The sequence below is a fragment of the Dasypus novemcinctus genome, chromosome 13 (assembly GCF_030445035.2).
Source record: "Dasypus novemcinctus isolate mDasNov1 chromosome 13, mDasNov1.1.hap2, whole genome shotgun sequence".
In the NCBI taxonomy this organism is placed as follows: domain Eukaryota; kingdom Metazoa; phylum Chordata; class Mammalia; order Cingulata; family Dasypodidae; genus Dasypus; species Dasypus novemcinctus.
Window position 1 is genome coordinate 110984249 of NC_080685.1, and position 19865 is coordinate 111004113.

Genomic DNA, 19865 nt, shown 5'->3' on the forward strand with positions numbered 1-19865 from the left:
AACAGCCCCGTGCAGTTTTCCGTCTCCTGGAGGTCTGACCCTGCCCTCCCAGAGTCAGCGAGCAGCCTTGGGCCTCAGCTCTCGGGCTTCCCCTGATCGCTCATTAACGGTAGCATTCTGTCCTAGTAAATTGATTCCCTTCGCCCAGCCTCGGAGGAGGCTACAGATCAAAAGGTGTCTAGAAAAGTCCTCTGAAGGACGCTGACAGCCCCCGCCTGCTGGCCCGCACTGGGGGGCGCCGGCTCAGAGGAAAATCAATGTGAGGGGCGCATAAATGCAGGAGAAATGAATGTAGAGCACTGCCGTTTGTTCTCTGTTTGTCTTTAGAGACTGGGGAAACAGCCCAGTAATTCCCTTTTCACATCAGGAATACAGAATATAACGCTCTATTCAACAAATCCAACAAAAAGATGAAAAAGACATGGACTCCACAGAGGTGGGTTGAAACCTCAGGTCGGTAGAGAAAGGGAGGTGGAAGAGACAAGCCAGCACATACACAGAGGATGAGGCTGAGAGTGAGACCCAGAAGGCAGGGGAGAGAGAGGGCAGCCCAACACTTACCAAGCCTGCGAGCACAGCTCATCTCACGTGCTACTCCTGTCACTTATGGAAAATAAACCATAAATAAAATAAGAAAATAAATTTTAGGTTAAAATTTGGGGTAAACATAATGGGCCAGAATTTCTGTTTGGGGTGACGGAAACGTTTTACCAAGGGACTGTGGTGCTGGTGGCGCAACACTGGGAAGGTAACACCCTTGAGTTGTCTACCTGAAAGCAGGTAAAAGGAGAAAGTGTATTTGTTATCACAATAGATTGTTTAAAAGAAATGGATAAACATTGTAACACTTGTTATTTACAATGCCTCCTAATTTCTGTCTAAATTCTGGAAGTCTCCTTTCTTCATCTATTAAAGAAGAAAGTCTCCTGCTCCCTGTTCCTGAAAACAGTGAGTGTCGTATTTCATTTTCCAGAGACCAAGGTCATCTATTGTTTTAAAGCATCTGAAGGTATTTTAAGTCCTGTTGCATTTTCACAACCATAGGCACAAATGATACAACTTCTCAGCGTTTCCCTGCCTGTGGAGGAAACCAGGCTGGGCCTGAATGGCACCTACGCGGCAGGGAGAGGGGGCAGCCCCGCCAAACCCGTGAGAGCCGGGCCAGGCACTGAGGGGCCTCGGAGCAGAGACTCCCTGGGGCCACGGGATCCAGCCAGCAATCAGACGTGGCTCTCTGTGTGCTCCTGTCTGTCACCCAGGGCACCACCAGGGGCTTGGGCCAGTTCTGTCCATGGTGTGTCTGTTGCTAGGGGCAGCAAGCACCTTCAAGCACCTTCAAGTTCCCACCCCGCAAGGTCAGCAAGCCAGCAACGGACAAGGGGGTAGACTGGCTTATGTGAAACTTTGAAATCCACTGAGAATAAAGACACATAGACAGGAAAGCGGACTTGGCCCAATGGACAGGGCATCCGCCTACCACATGGGAGGTCCGTGGTTCAAACCCCGGGCCTCCTTGACCCGTGTGGAGCTGGCCCATGCGCAGTGCTGATGTGCACAAGGAGTGCCGTGCCACACAGGGGTGTCCCCCGCGTAGGGGAGCCCCACGCGCAAGGAGTGCGCCCCGCAAGGAGAGCCGCCCAGCATGAAATAAAGTGCAGCCTGCCCAGGAATGGCGCCGCACACATGGAGAGCTGACACAGCAAGATTATACAACAAAAAGAGACACAGATTCCCGGTGCTGCTGACAAGAATACAAGCAGTCACAGAAGAACACTCAGTGAATGGACACAGAGAGCAGACACCTCGGAAGGGGGACGGGGGAGCGGGGGGGAAAAGGGGAGAGAAATAAATTTTTTTAACATCTTTAAAAAAAAAAAAAAGACACATAGACAATTCCAGGACGGGACTACTTTTATGCTCAGTGCCTAATTGACAACAGTGGTACAGAGCAAGGCAGAGAGGAAAACACAACGTAGTCTCGGGTTGAGACCACAGCTGATTTCAGGTGATTTCCGAATGCCACAGGCAGGGGCTCAGGCCGAAAGGCCCACAAGCACTCAGAGCCCTGCCCTGCACCAGGCCCGTGGCACATGGAGATGCAGAAGCCCAGGGAGCAGCCGGGACTCCCAGGGTCATTAATGCCCTTTTCCGCCCTCGTGGTGCCAATTTCCCGATGACAAGGAGAAGTGTCAACTCTCTACTCGCTGCAGCAGCCTTGCACACTGGGTTTGATTATTCCCCCACTTTAGAGGTGTGAAAACTAAGGTGCCGAGTCCACAGGCAGGCCGAGAACACCCAGGTCTACTTGTATGTGCTCTTTCCATGCCAACATTCTGGGTTAGACACTGCTGAGATCCCAGAAAGAGGATTCTTGGTATTCCAGTAATTACATTCTATAAAGTTGCCGCAAACACTAAAGTAGCAAATACTGAACCACTGCTCATAGAGGAAATACAGGCTTAAGTTCCAGTGAGCCTCTGGCCACATTTTCATCAACAGATCAGTACACAGCCTTGTATTATGTGTGTTCCTGTTTAAAGACAACTGACAATACACGGGAGGGGTTGGGCTCTTTTTCTTTAGATTTTATTTCTTTCTCCCCTACCGTCATTGTTTTGCGCTCACCATCTGCTCTCTGTCCATTCGCTGTGTGCTCTTCTGTGTCTGCTTGTCTTCTCTTTAGGCGGCTCTGGGAACCGATCCTGGGACCTTCCAGAGTGGGAGAGAGGTGCTCAATCTCTTGCGCCACCTCAGCTCCCTGGTCTGCTGCGTCTCTTATCGTCTCTCCTCTGCATCTCTTTTTGTTGCACCATCTTGCTGCACTAGGTCTCCACTCCAGCCAGCTCACTGCCCGGGTCAGCTTACCCTCACCAGGAGGCCCCAGGAATCGAACCCTGGACTTCCTATATGGTAGACAGGAGTCCAAACATTTGAGCCACATCCATTTCCCAATATCCGTTTTTGACTCATTAACATTGAACTCACGGCCAGCGGCACTATAACTCGTGCCTGAAGAAAGCTCATCAAGCACATGAATTTTCTCTGCAAGGCACTTCACAGCCTCCTTGTACTTAAGGACCACCAGACAGCACTTCAGCACTATGCTCGGGGGTCATTTTAAACAGTGAAATCACACACACACAAAAGCACACAAATCTTAAAAACATACCATGAGAAGGACACTTGTTTACAGAAAGAGAGCTGAAACAAGAAGACAGAGCGTCCTTGTGTGACCTCATCTAGGAACGTGCATATGGGGCGACTCAAATTGTTCACTGCTTTGCACTGTCAGCGGATGACCAGGAAAGTGCTGCAAGTATTGACTTTGGGGTTACAAATAAATTTTAGCAAGTAGGTGAATTCAACAATACGAAATCTGTGAATAATGAAAAATCAGCTAAAGTTAGGAGCAGGGGAAAGGCCAGAGCCGCTGAGACAGAGTGGGGAAGGCGCAGCCAGGCTGGGCCAGCCCCGGAAATGATGGCCCCTTCCTTTACATGTTGGGCTGTATTTATTATTCTGTCTGCCCCCGCGCGCAGGAGACTGTCCCCTGTGGTTGCGGGGGGAGGCCGCCACAAACCCACGGCTCAGGACGGGCCCACACGGTGCACCCACGTGGCCCACCCACATGGCCCACCCACATGGCCTCAGGACGGGCCCACACACACGGTACACCCACATGGCCCACGCACACAGCCCACCCACACAGAGTACCCACACGGTATAACCACACGGCGCACCCACATGGCCTCACCCCTCTGGCTGCAGCAACTAGCTCGGGGGTGAGCAAGGAACCAGAGTCCTCTTGTGATATTTGTACATCAAAGCTGGTGTGCGATGCTGGGGATGAAGGCTGGAACCACAAGTGGTTATACTTCCTAACATAGGAAGCCTGTCTGGGATGGAAAAGGACGCCAACCCACAGCAACCGGCAGAGATGAGCCAACAGGAGGCCCCGGCAGCAGTTAGCTCCCTGGACCAGGCTTCCCGGAGGCCAACACTGATCCTCTCTTTTCAAGGACTAAGTAGATAAGCCAATAGATTGCCCCCTTTTTCCCTTAAGCTAGTTGGGTTGGAGTCCTGGTTGATGCAGAGGTGTGACTCCCTTTGTGGAGCACACAAAACCAAAAATGGGTGCTTCGGTGTAGGGTAAGCTCCATTTCAGCGGCCACAGAGGGCTCAGGCCGGGGTGGGGGGTGAGCATGTGCCACAGTACAGGAGAGACAGATTGTGCGGGACCAAGTAGAGGGCCAGCTAGGCTTCTGCAGTTCCCTACCCACTCCCTAAAATGTACTTATCACCCCCAAATCAATACTCACAGCACTTTTGCAGTCATTCATGGACACGTACAGAGCAGTAAAAAATTCAAGTTTCCAACTAGCACACACGTTCCCAGCTGAGGTCAAACAGAAGGTGCACACTTACCTCTTAGGCACCACAACATGAGGTGTCCCTGAGTTTCCTCACCCTGTAGTAGGAAACTGAGCGTGTGTGGTCCTGGCTGGACCTGGTGAGTAAAGGCTCCCCAAGAAGATGGGGTACAGAAAGGCTGGGAATGCAAGGGGCATGATCTCTGGGGAGCTCCCCTCCTTGCTCTGCCTGGATGAATGAAGCCTGGCCTGGGGACACGGGGAGGGCTTTTGTTTGGGGGCAGTTTCATTGAAAGATACCCCATTTAAATACTTGTGTAGACGCCAAACCATACTTGCCTCCCACAGAAACTGACCTACCCAAGGAGTAAGAATTGTTTAGAGCCACTGGGTCCTTAGCACACAGGTTCCCCAGTCTTTATTTTCCAATAATTTTGTCTCCAAAGAAAGCCAATAGGACTGCACATGAGCATAGATTCCAACGGGAGCCAAGAGGCTCACAGTTGGCTTAGTAAGGCCGCACAGCTAATAGGATGCAAGGACAAGGATACTCAGGGCAACGTTTCCTATAAGAGCAAAAGAGTGAAAATAATGTGTGTTCATCTACAGAAGACTGGGTAAGTCAACTGTGGCACAGCCACACGGTGGACTGCAGGACTCTCCAGTGGCTAAAAAAGGATGGCATTGCTGGGGGGCAGGGACACAGGGCGGACAGGAAACATAAAATGGTGCAGCTGTTTTGGAAAACAGTTTGCAGTATCTCAAAAAGTTATACACAGAGGACAGCGAATGTAGCTCAAATGGTTGAGTCCCTGCTTTCCACGTATGAGGTCCTGGGATTGATCCCCAGTACCTCCTGAAGCAAACAACCACAGAAACGCCAACTCACATTGGGGAGCTGATGGAGCTCGGTGGTTGAGCACCTGCTTCCTGCGTACAAGGTCCTGGGCTCAATTTCCGGGACCTCCTAAAAAAAAAAAGTTAAACATAGAACTACCACATGACCCAGCAATCCCACTCCTAGGTCTCAAAGAATTGAAAGCAGGGGCTTCAACAGATATTTGTACACCAAAGTTCACAGAAGAACTTCGGGAAATGGGCCCAGTGTTCCTTTGGCAGATGAATGGCTAGAACAACTGTGGTCTACCCATACAATGGAATACTGTTCAGCCATAAAAAGGAATGGCGCTATGGCACATGCTTCAACACGGATGAACTTGGATGAGCTTGTGTTAGTGGATGGTTCAGCCTATGAGAAACAGCTGTGATAAATTCAGAGAGCCACAAAGTAGGTTGGAGGCTGCCTTGGGGCTGGGGTAATGGGAAGTTACTACTTAGAGGGCATAGAGTTAACTGTGTGGGGCAATGAAAACGTTTTGGAAATGGATGAAGATGGTTGTACAATGCTGTGAATGGAATTAATGCCACTGAACAGTACATTTAAAAATGGTTCGAATGGCAAATTTTATGTCGTGTGTGTGTGTATCACCACAGTAAGATATTTTGAAAAAGAAAAGGACAAAACTCTATGTGTACTAACATGGAAAGATCTTCAAGAATTTTATAATATTAAGTGAAATAAGCAAGGTGCTGAACACTGTTTACAGTGGGCTACCTTTCATTTGAGAAAGGGGAAAAATAGGAAAATGTAGATTTGCTTGCATTGACAAAAAGAAACACTGAAAGGATACACACATGCACATGAAGGGGTTACAGAGTGGTGAGCAATGGTATAGATGGAGTTGGGGTGGAAAGGAGACTGTTCACTGTATACTTCTTAGTTATTTTAATTTTTTAACCATGTGCAGTTACAATAATAAAAAATAGGGAGGCAGGTATGGCTCAAGCGATTGAGCTCCTGCTTACCACATGGGAGGTCCCAGGTTCAGTTCCCAATGCCTCCTAAAGAAGAGCAGGACAGCGAGCTGTCATGACAGGCTGGTGCAGTGAGCTGATGCAACAAGATGATGCAACAAGAGACACAAGGAAGAAAAACATAATGAGAGACACAACAAAGCAGGCAGCAGTGGTGGCTCAAGTGATTAGGCGCCTCCCTCCCACATGGGAGGTCCTGGGTTCAATTTCTGGTGCCTCCTAGAAAGAAGACCAGCACACAACAGACACAGCAATTACAACAACGAGGGGGTGGGGAGAAATAATAAAATAAATATTTTAAGTAATAATAATAATAAATAATAACAATTACTCCATGAAGAAAATATCATTTTCATCAAATGCACCAACTGTTAGAAGAAGGAGGAGGAGGAGAAGAAAACTAGGGCAGACCCACTGGGCTCTGTAGGACTCCAAAAAGGCAACAAATAGGAATCCCGGCCACACCCGGATTGCGCAAGCGCTGCAGCAGCGCTGCCCTGTTCTCTGAGCACCACCCTGTAAGCTGGGGAGGAATCTCTCCTCTGAGCCACACGATTCCCCCCTTCTCAGGGCCAGGCTTGGCTCCCGTCTCCCAGGCCACAGCCACCCGCTCTCCACTCCCTGCTCGGCCTCCTCCGCAGGCCCGGCGGGGGGCGCAGGCGTCCCCGCAGCAGCCGCCCCGCCTGTGCCACCGGCAGGTGGACTCTGAGTGAGCTGGGTTCACTGCCTGCCCGCCGGCCTCGTCTAAATGGGCAGCACACCCTCACCATGGCAACACGCAGTCCCCTTGGTGGAAATACTCTCTTCTTGCTTAAAACCATTCAAAGGAAAATTCACCCCAGTCAATCAATTAAAAGGCACTTAATAAATCCCTCTTCCAAAGTTAAAACACCTCTAACGAGGAGCAGCGACAGATGCATGCAATTAGGTTAAACATCTAGCTTGAAGTAAAAAGGCACAACTCGCTCATCCAGGTAAAGAGAAGGCCAGATTGCGCCCCCATGCCCAGAGCCCCACACAAAGATACGGAGGCCGAGGCCATCAGCTGACAGGGCACAGGCTGGTTGCGACACCCCAAACCATCCTCCTTACCCCATGAGCTCTGGCTGCGGCATATTTGCTATATTCATTAAAGGAGAGAAAATTGGGGCCATGTAAGTTAAAGTACCATGTGATTTTCAAAATCTTGAGGATTTCAAGCAAGCTGGAGAGAGGGTTTTCCTGGCTGGAAAACAAGCAAAGAAAAGAGGGGAGACTTCCTCTAAAAATGTAAAAAAAACATTGGATCAGTGCAGAGGCTGAGCTTTTGGTTTGTTTTGCTGTTTTCCACCAAGTTGAATTTGTTTCTTCTTTGCCTCCATCTCCATCCAGGTCTCTGTTTTGCAGCAGTTTGGAAGCCCAGCAAACTCAATTCAGGACCACGATGACCCATAAAATGTGTCGTCCAATTCGATGCAGAAATTCCCTCTGTGCGGCCCTGGCATCAGGAGGGCTGCTGGGATCAACCAAGCTACATCTGCTATCTAGGAGAAGCTCAATTTCTGACAATTGAAGCTAGAATTTGCCAAACAAACTAAAATGAATTATTTCTGAAACTTAACTCCACCTGATTTGAAGGGAATATGCAAGGTTGGGAAATGATGTTTCTTGATTCCAGAATTCTGGGCCTCTGAAAGAAAGCCTGGCTAGAAAAAGAAGACTCTTGGTTTCTTACTAATTATAGAAATATCTATTATGACAGCCCATAATTATACAGACACAGACATTCCACAGGGTACATTACGTCTGCCTGGAGGTAATGACCATTAAAAAGGCCAGCATGGTTATCTACTGTGTGCTCATAATCCTGGCTCCTTACTCCATGTTAGAGGGGTTAAATGTGCCTGCGGAAAACCCACTTACTGAGGGAGGCAAAAGAGAGTTCCAGCATTGGAGGCCCATGGGGAAGTATGCAGTTCCAAAAACACAAACCCGTGCAGATACTCGTGTACATAATTCATTTGCTCGAGTCCAGCAGCTTAATCTGCTATTGCTCATTGCGCACACACACACCCCCTCTCCCAAAACAAACAGGGCTCTCGGGCGTTACTCACCTAGCCCACCCTGACAAATGTCTGTGCGCGTAGCTCCGCCGACGATAAACTGAGGGCTGGGACACAGCTCCTGAAAGTAAGAGGCAACAGACAAGTCAAGCTGCCCCACGATGGTGACAGGTAAATACACACTAGAGTCGCAGAATTCCAGACCTGGAGGGAAGTAAGGACACCGTCTCCTGCGCATGCCTCGTTTTACTGCGGGAGATTCTGGAGCGCAGGGAAGTGGGGAGACCTGCCCACACCACCCAGCCACGGGGCAGGGCAGTAGCAGCTAGAGCCCGGGGTGGTGGCACTCATGTTTTGATTACCATACCTAAGTGCAGGTGCGTGGGTATGAAAGGTGGGGCAGGGGAGAGGAAGGCACAGGCTGGGGTAATGACAAGCTGCACTGTGATGTCATCCACACAGACAACACTCTTTACAGCGAGAAGAGAACAAGGTTTAGCTCTAGCACCGTGAATTCACCCTGCGGGCAGTCATTAAATACGTGACAACGATATCGATCCCATTGCCGATGGAAACACCCAGGTGGCAGGAAGCGCCACACTGGGAGAGGAGAACTCAGCTTCCTCCTCTTACCCACTGCTCCCTGGCGTCTGCCTCAAGCAGTCTAAGTCCCTCGAGAGCTACGGGGACACACGAGGCGTTCTTCAGGCGTCCCTCCCATAGGTGTACCCAGCAAGGATTCACTGAGTAGCTGTGCCATGTGCGGTACTATTTGCACCTCGGTGGGCAGGGGAGGGAGAAGCATGATGAAATGATGATAGAGGAGAAAGAACACGTGGTTCTCCACCTCAGGGTGTTTGCATTCCACATGAGCCCATGACACTCATGAAAAGAAAATCAGAGAGGAAAGCCGAGGGCATAATAATGGAATGCAGACTACACGCACAAAGTGAGAAAAGTAAGAGCTGTCCTGAATTGTGGCTGAGAGGCTTCTCAGAAGTAGGAGATGCCCGTGTCCATGAGAAGGGCAGAATGGAGGCCAGTCTGCGGGCTGGCTCTGAGGCAGATGGCTCTGCCTGGCCACCGTGCACACACTAAGGGGAAAGAGGAAGGCTCGCGAGGAACAAAAAAGCAAGTCAGCATGTACTTCATCAGAGGCATCCTGGACTGGGCTACGTCAAGGACTCACAAAGAGCGAGAACCGTTTTCTATATCGCGTCAGAGAGATGAAAGAATGGTAGGTCAAAAAGGACCAGGGACAGTGGATGTAGCTCAGTGGCTGAGTGCCTGCCTCTCATGTGGGAGGTCCTGGGTTCAGTCCCCAGTACCTCCTAAAAGGAAAAAAAAAAAAACAGGCCGCAAGGAGGGGGCTGAACAGAGGCACCAAGTGCACCTACTGTGCTCTGGGATTCTGCTGTAGGAGATGGCGCCCAAGTGGAGCCCCATAATGCCGTCTAAGGCTGCCGGCCCCTGCCTACATGGGCAGAAACAGCTCCTTTGGGCTGGGTTTGTTTTCAAGTATTAAAATAAAAATTTTGATGGTAGCGCAATATTGTGAATGTAATTAATACAACTGAGTTTTACACTTGAAAGTGGTTAGGCTAAAAGGGAAAATTTGAGTTTTGTATATGTTCCTAAAATAAAAAGGTTTTAAATTTCTTCCTTAGCTTGTTCTTTACTGAAAATAAAAATGTAAAAAATAAAATAAAAATTTTACTGAAAATACATGCACATGGGAACAACTCCAACAGTAAATAATGGGGCAAAAGACCAAAAAATCCCTTTCACCACCAAATTCCCCACTATTAACATTTCTTATGTATTCTCCTCCTTCCAGACACCGTCTTTGCATATAAAAGCACACACACACACACACACACACACATATATCCCTTTTTAAATCACATGTCTTGTACATCTTTTCCTATCAGCACATATAGATAGAACCACAAGTTATAGTGATGGACATTTAGTTCTGTTTGATTCAACCTTTTGCCATATCTAATGACAATTTAAAGAGAGAAGTGTGGCATTAACCAAAGTAGGAGTGCTACAAGCAGGCAGCTGCAACTCCTAATCCAATATCCTCAGGAGCTCCCTGTGTCCAGACAGTCATGTGTTGGCTAATAAAAAGTGCAGAGATTAAAAAACTAATAAATAAAAAGAAGAAAAAACTTTTTAATTTAAAAAACTCTTAAATAAGGGAAAGATTGCTTCTTTGAGGAGGAAGGGAAAGGAAAACATTGCTTAGGGCTTTGGAAGAGTCTCCATCCTTTAAAAACCCTCCTAAAATATTCTCCTCTTCCCCATTGCCCTTCATCCATCAGTCCCCTGAAATCTGACACATGCCTCCACAACTCCAGTAAAACGGCTCTCAACTAACACACCAGTGCTCTCTGAATTTGCTAACAGTGATAGGTATTTTTTATTCCACTCTAACTTAGCTGATCTTTTTTTTCTTTTTTGTTTTTGGGTTTTTTTTTAATCTTTTTTGTGCTTTTTGGTTTTTATCTTATGTTTTTTTTTTTTACTTAACTGATTCTTTTTTAATCTTTTATGTTTTGTTTTTTATCTCTTATGTGTTTTGGGTTTTTTATTTTTTATGTGTTTGGTTTAATCTTTTTTATGTGTTTTGTTTTTTTTACTTGACTGATCTTTACCTTTTTCGTGTTTTTTGGGTTTTTATCTTTTTTACTGTTTTGTCGTGTTTTGTTAATTGATTTATCTTTTTTTGTTTTTGTATCTTTTTTGTGTGTTTTTGTATTTCAGTCTTTTTAGTGTTTTGTCTGTCTTGTTCTGTTACTTGCTGGTCTTTGATAATGGATACTAATGCTATCCCCACCCCCTGCAAACTCCTTCCTGGCTGTGGGACCCACTTGCCCTTGGTGGTCTCCTCACTGCTCTCAACACTCCGCCTCGGCCTCCCTCACTGTGCTCACTCTGCTCCCCCAGGCCTGGGGCTCGACCTCCGCTCACCCAGCCTCACACAGCAGTAACAAGCCCAGCCCTGCCTCTTGGCGACATCACCCGGCTACTAATTACAGAATAAGCGGGCCCTCCCCAGATCACTGCCCTGTGCCCTACACCCAGCTACCCATGGCCCACTCACATCTAATAGGTTTACCAAGTTCTGCTAGAGTTCTGGACAGGGCGGCTGGCAAAAGCTGCGGTCCCCTCAAAGAGGAAGCGCTGCGTCCAGAATGGTGCGGGCTGGTTTAGAGGGAGGCGGAACGCGCGTTTCACTTCATGCTATTTGTTAGTATAATTCAAAACTAGTCCTCACCCATCCCCCCAAAAAAACTAAGACATGCCATGACTAACAATATTTGTGTTTTTTCCACTTTTTTATTTTTAAAAAGATACTTCGATTACATAAATGTTACAGAGAATATACATAGGGGATTCCCAGATGCCCCACCCCCCACATCTCCCGCATTTTCCCACAGTAGTAATATGGTACATGAATCTTTCAGGGTCAACAGAAAGTCTTCAACTTTGCAAAGAGATTACATCTTAGACTTATGCCTGAAGAATTTGACCAAAGTCTTCTCTCCATTGCTAATTTTCTGTTGGAACTCAGATCAGAGACACAAAGTAACTTGGTTGCCCAAGAAGAAGAGGTTCAAAAGCGGCAGGTCCTGTGCAGTCAAGGGCGCCCACCTGCCCAGGCTTGGGTTCTGGTTTTTCTTCCTTAATAATAATCACGTCTTTTTAGTATTAGTGTTTTACTATTACTCAGATAAGGATCTCTAATCACTCCATAAAAACAAATTCCTGTACTGCGAGCCTCTTGACAAACTCGGGTGACTCTACATAAGGGAAACACAGGTTCTAGTACGGCATGCAGTGAATTACAACCTCACCTTCTCAGGGGTGATGACCGCTTGGAAACGCCACTCTCCCAGGTCACCAGACCACACCTGACGGTCTTGACTCGGCGCTTCAGGGCCCTGCCCGTGCACCTTCAGGCAGCCCAGTAGTGCTGCCACCGTCATCCTCCTCGTCATTAGCGGTGCCCCCTTAGCCCAGCACTAAGCCTCCCTGGGATCTCCCAGGTGGTGTCTCCAGCTTCACTTCTCCCAGGTTTCCACAATGTTCCCTCTCCTCCTACAACAGACCGTTGCCATCCTCTGCACACACATCCACGACCCAACCCCGTCGGGGGGCGAGTTCTCCTCCTTCCTCCATCAAGCCCAGCTCTAGTGTGTCCAGGAGTTAGCCTGCTCCACTTCCACAATCAAACTGAACTGTTCCTTCCCCTGTATTTCCAAGGCATTTTGGTCGGACTCATGTTTCCCCTCTGGACAATCTGCCTTGTGCAAATAACTGAATCTCTCATGGTGTAGACGTCCATTACAGGCCAGGCATCGGGTCAGCCACCTCTCATTCAAGCCTCCCAAGCATCCACTGAGGTAAGAATAGTACCCTTCCCATTTTATAGATGAGGAAACTGAGTCTCAGAAGGTTAGTGGCTGCGATCAACTCAGCGATAGGTCGGCTCAAAGGGAAGGCAAAGCAGAACTTACAGAAATGAAGAACAGAAGGAGAGACACGAGAGAGGAGATAAAGCTGGGACCAGGGGACTCCCAGCTTCTGGAACTGAGAGCCTCGACCCTAGTTTCCACTTCGTGTTTATTGGAAACTACCAAGCAGCTGTTTGCTATTAGAACTGCAATATCATCTACAACAATAGGGAACAACTGCAACATCTAACAACTGCAACATCTACAGTAGAACAGGTGTAACATTTACACTAAGGAACAGGTAAGCCAGTTTCCCACAACAGTTAGTAGCTTACCCAGGGTCCTTCGGCTAGTAAATGGCAGGGAGGGGACCAGAATCCTGAAACGCTTGATGCCAAGCCCATGCTCTGAATGCCTCGCTGCCTGTCAGTTGTCTACCTGTCCCCTTGTGTCTCTCCCCAGCTAGGCGGAAACTCCCCAAAGCCTCCTCTCTAGCACCTGCACATGATTAGCACTGAATAAATCACTGTTGAATTAAAATGAACTAAGCCAGGCCCTGAAGGGCAAATATTACATGACCCTGCTGATAGGACTTAAGCAAATTGAGCAGACTCACAGAACGAGAGTCTGGAATTTAGGTTATCAGGAGACGGAGTAGAGGGTGGTGAGCCAAGGTTCCACACAGGCAAAGCCCATGAGGGTGGCCGGGCAGTGGATGGGGTAATGGTGCAGGGATGTGAGGGGGGTTGACGGTGCTAGAAGGGGAGTAGTGGGGTCTATGGAACTGTGGGGAGGGTCGGGGAAGGAGCAGGTGAATCTGGGGATGTGCAGGTCTGCGGTTAAAACTACAAGGGTGGGAATGTTCTTTTGGCAAATACGGCAGGGAAGGGTTCCTGGTGCTGGGTGTTGGGGTGGTGGGATATGGGGGTAGGGCACACTGGGGCATGATTCTGTGGAATATGTAAGTGCTGATCTTGTCACAGGGTGTTACAACACTGGGTGGAGACCCACACAATAAACAAAACATTAAGCTCCCATCCTGGGGAGGCCTGCTATGTTCTCAATTAGAGGGGCAAGGATCTCTCAAAAATATAGGCAGTGCCTTATGAAAGAAAACAGACCAATATGTCACACTTGTAATATTAATGCATGTATCTATGAACCTTATTCTTCAAAAATTGAACCTTAGTGGTTACCAGGGGTTTCCAGGGGAAGGGAAGGAAGAATAAAATAGACGGAGCATAGGGCATTTTTAGGGCACTGGAATTGTTCTGCATGATCTTGCAGTGATGGATACAGGCCATTAGACATTTTGTCAAACCTATGAAAGTGTAAGGTCCAAAATGTAATCCATAATGTAAACCATCAACCATGGTTAGCAGCACTACTTCAATATGTTTTCATCAATTGTTACAAATGTACCATACTCATGAAAATGTTATTAATAGGGGAAAATGTGAGCAGGGAGGAGGGGGATCTCCTCTATTTTCTGTGAATTTTCTGTAACCTAAAGCTTCTTTGAAAATAAAGTGAAAAAAATAAAAAACCAAACAAACAAAAAATATCCAATTCACTAATCCAAAAGGTAGCAGCAGAAAAAATGGCAGCCCCAAACTGAGGCCTCTCCCCATCATCCTTATCCCCACTTTCTCCACACAGTCCTACCCCTCGGGTTTCCCTTAACTTGGGCTGGACGTTTCACAGTCCTTACTGTTCACTGACACCACCTCCTCCTATTTCTGTATTGCTCCTTAAAATCAGTAACCTGCCCGACTGCCAAACAAGGGGCCTCTGGAGAAGAGTGTCACTGACTGGCCCCGGTGGGGCCTGCCGCTCCCGGCATGCCCCGCTGCAGGGCCCGGGCTGGGCGCGGGCTCTGGGAAAGCAGGAGGCAGCGCAGCCGCTGCTGAGACGCGCCCTCGTCTCCCGCGGCTCAGCCTTTCTGTGTGTATAGGGTTGTCGTTTTTGCCCAACACCAGTGGGACAAACGGCCCTAGCATAACGAGGAGCCAAAAACACATCTGGAGAGCCCACCTTGAACCTGAGAGCTTCACCTGGGCCAGCCTGTCTTCCAACGCTTTGGACAAGGGCACGAGCAAACCTTTCACTCAGCAGTTTGAAGATCGGCAGAAATGCCCCGCAGGGACAGGAAACCAAAGGCTGGATTGGGAAAACACCAAGATTTTTTATTATCAAAGGGCAAAAACACACACCTATCTGTTCATCTGCCTTTCCCCACAAAGGCACGTAAAAATTAACACCTTTGTGGAAACCCGGATTGTGGGAGCCACAGCTGGGCAGGTACCCTGAAGCCTGAGCAAGTGAGGAGTCACCCTTGCAGCAGCGAGCTCACTTGTAATGCACATTTCTGGACACCCCAACCTTCCTGCACACCCGTGGGGGCCTTCTGGAGAAAAGAAATGAAGCATTTAGGAATAGGCTGGTTTCCAGATTCCAAGGCATATCCCTGATAGAGATAAAACCAGTGTCTTCACTGACCAAAGAAGCCTATTTAATAATCTCTAAGGTCCTGGAGGATAAGTCTGTGTCCTCTAACGTACCTTTCCTTTTTGTTTATCTCCACCCCCACATCCCATCCCATCCCACCCCCCGGTTGTCTGCTCTCTGTGTCCATTTGCTGTGTGCTCTTCTGTGTCTGCTGGTCTTCTCTTTAGGTGGCACTGGGAACCGATCCTGGGACCTTCCAGAGGCGCTCAATCTCTTGTGCCACCTCAGCTCCCTGGTCTGCCACTTCTCTTATTGTCTTTCCTCTGAGTCTCTTTTTGTTGTGTCATCTTGCTGTGCCAGCTCTCCTGACTGGCCAGCTCACCACATGGGCCAGCGTGCCTTCACCAGGAGGCCCCGGGAATTGAACCCTGGACCTCCCTTATGGTAGATGGGAGCCCAGGTGCTTGAGCCACATCCACTTCCCCTCTAATGTACTTTGCAGTGTGTGAATATGAGCCAGGTGTGTGAAAGAGCCAGGTGAGCCTTCTTCCTAGGCTGAGAATTGCGGATGGAGAGGTTAAATACTGACAAACACCGATTTATTCAACAAGCATCTAGAAACTCCAAATAGGTGGCGTCTTTCCATTCCACGTTACTCAGGCATGCTGTTGGCTGGCACGAACCAGCACATCGGGCCGTTACCACATTTACATGGACTTTGAGACCTGGGGAAAAGGACTTGCTCCTTCCCCTGAACCTCCATAACATTTTGTTCAGATTCAAAATCCAATGTGGTTGAGTAGGGAAGAGCTTGAAGGATTTCAAAGGAAGGACAAAAACTAGGCAGCGGTTAATGAGACTTGACTGTGATCACGAAGAGAAGCCATTTCTTCCTCAGCCCCTCAGTCCTGCCAGCTTCCCTGCCCCACCACGTCTCTCCACCCAGCGATGGTAGCACCCCAGGTTCCCCGGCCCTGCTCTACACCCCATTTTTCACCTACTTCATCCGCCCTAGTTGTCCGGCACGTTAGTCACACCTCCGTCCCCAGAGAGCCCAGACCTCGGCTTCGCTCAAGCCACCTTCCCAGCAGTGCCCCGCCCACGGCCAGCACCAAACCGGGCTCAGCTCAGGCTACTGAAATGAAATGCGGTATCAGCTCTGCGGTTGAGAGGACAAACATGTGATTCCCAGCCTCACCCGGGGATTCTGAGGGGGTGGTAAATGGGGCATGGACACAGGTAAAAGGGCTATTTTGTAGCAGTAGAAACTTCTGGGCAAAACGGAGAGGGTGAAAACAGAGAGGTAGAGATAGCTGGAGTTAAATGAGGATGTTAAACATTTCCAAAGAATTATTCTCTCCTTATTCTCCCTTTTCAACTACCACCAAGAAAACAAATCCCATGACTTGATTTCCCCATTGTGACCTAAAAGACAATAGGAGCTCTGGCCCAGGGAACTGAGGGTATCCACTTAGACTTTGTCATGTGCCAGACCCTGTACGGAAGACTTGGCCGGAGTAGGTCAGTTCTCACAACCACACACTGTGCAGAGGGAATTCTGATCCCTGCAGCTCAGAGGTCATGTCGTTCGACCTGGTCACACAGTGGTAGGTGACAGACCCAAGATTAGCTGAGCTGTGCTCAGGGACCCGGTTTGGAGGGCACAGTTCTCCCTCCCCCGCCCTTGAGTTCAACCTCCAGGAGCCCCACCTGCACTCACAGACCCACCACCCCAACCTCTCCACCCACCGCCGCAGACGGAACAAGGACAATTCAGGAGGCTCAAGTGACCCTGTACCCTGCAGCAATGGCATCGTAGTGACTTGCTCCAGGACTGATTGCCTCCAGCACTGATTCCTTCCATCGTCAGCTGGCCCAGGGGACGGGTCCTCATAACTAACCAAGCATGCTGTGCCTTCTGTGTGCTGGGCACTGCGCCCTCAGCTTCTCCAGTCTTCACAGCAACCCTGGAAAATAAGGTGCCTGCAGCACCCTTCTACAGACAGGAAGACTGAGCTTCCCAGAGACGATCTGCCCGTGGCCACACAGCGCAAAGGGCAGCACCCGGATTCCCAAGCCCATGCCTCCTCTCCCCTCTATACCACCTGCGAAAGGAGTTTTCAAAGGCAGGCGTGGAGAGGACGCTTTCTGAAATACGGGTTCCGGCGCTCAGGACGCAGGGCTTCTCAAGCAGTGCCTTCCGCCCAGCACAGGTGCTCGCCCCCACGCCACACCACAGCACGGCCGCCGGCTTACCGTGGGCCGTTTCCAGATGACGCCCTGAGTCTGGGGGGAGTACGGCCCAAGGTCCTTATAGCCCAGGGCCGACAGACATGCTGGGAACTCTGGGTCCTTAAAAAGGACCCCTGAGTGCAGGCTCTGTCGCCTCAGAGCCTCGAAGTCCTGGCCCAAGTATTTCACAGCCTGCCGGTTGGAGCCGAGGCCCCCCGCCGCTGCCCGCTGCTTGGACACCGTGGCCGCCAGTGCTGCCATGGCTGCGGCCCCCGTGGGTGGAATGGAGGGCAGAGCTGCTTCCAGCTCTCGAGACCTGCCCTGTGGGAGGGGAGCAGGAAGGCAGGTGCAGCAGGGCAACGTCCCAGCCCAGGCCCTGCCCCAGAAGGAAGTGAGTCAAGCTCGAAACAAATATGTACTCAAGGTGCGAATGGAGCCACCCCACCTTTCCCTTCTACCCTTCCGCAGACCATTAAGGAGCCCATCCCGGGCCATTTGGGGAAGAGGTCCATTAGGACCTCGCCCTCCTCTTTACGAGGCTTCCTTCCTAGCCTGCCCACTGACTGAGATCAGACGGCCTGCCCTGCAGGACATTTTTTACAAGGAAATGGAGAACTGGCTCCGAGCTGGAGGAGGGCAGGAGGCTGGAGGGGTCTGCGTTCCTTCCAGAGAAGCCTGCGTCTATATTTGCTAGGAGGGCAAAAATACCGGCGGGGTGATTCACGGAGCAGACCCACGGAGCTGCCTGCAGTTTGTTCAACCTAGGCACAGAGGCTCTGCATCTGAACGCCTGGGTTTCTATCCAACGCCACCAGTAATTAGCCTTGTCACCTTGGGCAAGTTATTTAAGGTCACTGCCCCATAATTTTCTCATCTGTAAAATGGAAGACAATAGTAGGACCTACCTCCTGGGGTGGTTTGGAAGAGTGATGAGACAGGACACAGAATATGTGTCACATGTCGACGTCACTATTCCTCAGAACCACAACCAGGAAGAGAAGGCCTGGGAATCAGGAGTCGTGGTTCCGATCTTAGAATAGCCAGGGGACTCAATCTCTGGACTGTCCATGTGATAGCCAGGCCCTGAGCCTCAACAGAACTGCAGCTCCTACCCTCTGGTTCATTGGACTTACCCAGGCCAGCTAAGAGGGAGGTGAAGAAGGTCAACCACCACACCAGGGAGCCAAGAGTGCCTGCAGCTGCAAGCAGAACTGCACCCAGTATCATGTGGAATCTAAGCCCCCTCTTGATGTAGATGTGGAGTGGACACAACCATTCCAGGGTCCACAGATGGAGGAACAGAGTATGGATTAGAGTGGACTTGCTGATATTCTATTCATGAACTATTGTGTTTAGTAATCAAAGAAAATGTAGCACTGAGATGGAGAAAGTGGCCATGGGAGCTGCTGAGGGTGGGGAGTGGGACGAAGAAATGTGATGTGGGGGTGTTTTCAGGACTTAGAGCTGTCCTGGGTGGTACTGCAGGGACAGTTACTCGACACTGTATGTCCTGCCATGGCCCAATGGGTGGACTGGGGGAGAGTGTAAACTATAATGTGGACCATTGACCATAAGGTGCAGCGGTGCTCAGAGATGTATTCACCAAGTGCAATGAATGTCCCATGATGATGGAGGAGGTTGTTGTTATGAGAGGAGTGGGGTGAGGGGGATGGGGTGTGTATGGGGACCTCATATTTTTTTAACGTAACATTAAAAAAATAAATAAAGACAAAAAATAAATAAATAAAAAAGAGCACTGTTAGAATAAAAATAAAAACAAGGGCGTTACGGGCTCCGTGGCCTTGGGTTAGTGACTTCCCTCTGGGCTTCAATTTCCTCTGTCACCTCTCATCTCGGGATGGTAAGGGAACGGTGTTTCCAAACTTGAGTGTGTGCGGTAGGCTGAAAAATACCCCACTCCCACCCCAAAGAGATCAGCTCCTAATCCCTGGAACCTAGAAACATTCCTTCTTCGGAAAATGGGTCTTCACAAATGTGATTAAGTTAAGGCTCGGGGAGCAGATTTAGTCCAGTGGTTGAGTGCCTGCTTCCTATCTATAAGGTCCTGGGTCCACTTCCTGGTGATATTAAAATAAAATATAATATGAAATATGAAATAAAATATAATAAAATAAAATATAAAATTAAAGTAAAATAATTAAATGAAATGAAAAAGTGAAGGCTCTTGAAAGGTAGAGATTATCCTGGATAAACCCAGTAGACCCTAAATACCGTCACAAGGGTCTTTGTAAGTGGGAGACAGAGGGAGGATGGAGCCACGCAGAGGAAAGGGCGATGGAACCACGGAGCAGACAGTGGAGGGGCACGGCTGCGAGCCAAGGAGCACCAGCAGACACCAAAGGTGGAGGAGCAAGGAGCAGAAGCCCCCTAAAGCCTCCGGGGGAGCCCGGCCCGCTGGCCTCCTGATCGCAGCC

The 19865-nt window shown here is 49.3% G+C and overlaps 1 protein-coding gene across 3 annotated transcripts in view; it reads right to left on the reverse strand.

Moving 5' to 3' along the window:
• The window catches only part of CAPN8 (calpain 8), a 79859-nt gene extending 62054 nt beyond the window's left edge, over positions 1 to 17805 (reverse strand). For all 3 annotated transcript variants that reach the window (XM_071207762.1, XM_071207764.1, XM_071207763.1), the window contains exons 1-2: positions 17455 to 17805; positions 8339 to 8408 (exon numbers count right to left, since the gene is read on the reverse strand). In XM_071207762.1, the coding sequence (XP_071063863.1) occupies positions 8339 to 8408; positions 17455 to 17691 (307 nt within the window). In that variant the 5' untranslated portion in view covers positions 17692 to 17805. The remainder of the gene's footprint in view (positions 1 to 8338; positions 8409 to 17454) is intronic.
• Between the last annotated feature and the right edge of the window lie 2060 nt (positions 17806 to 19865).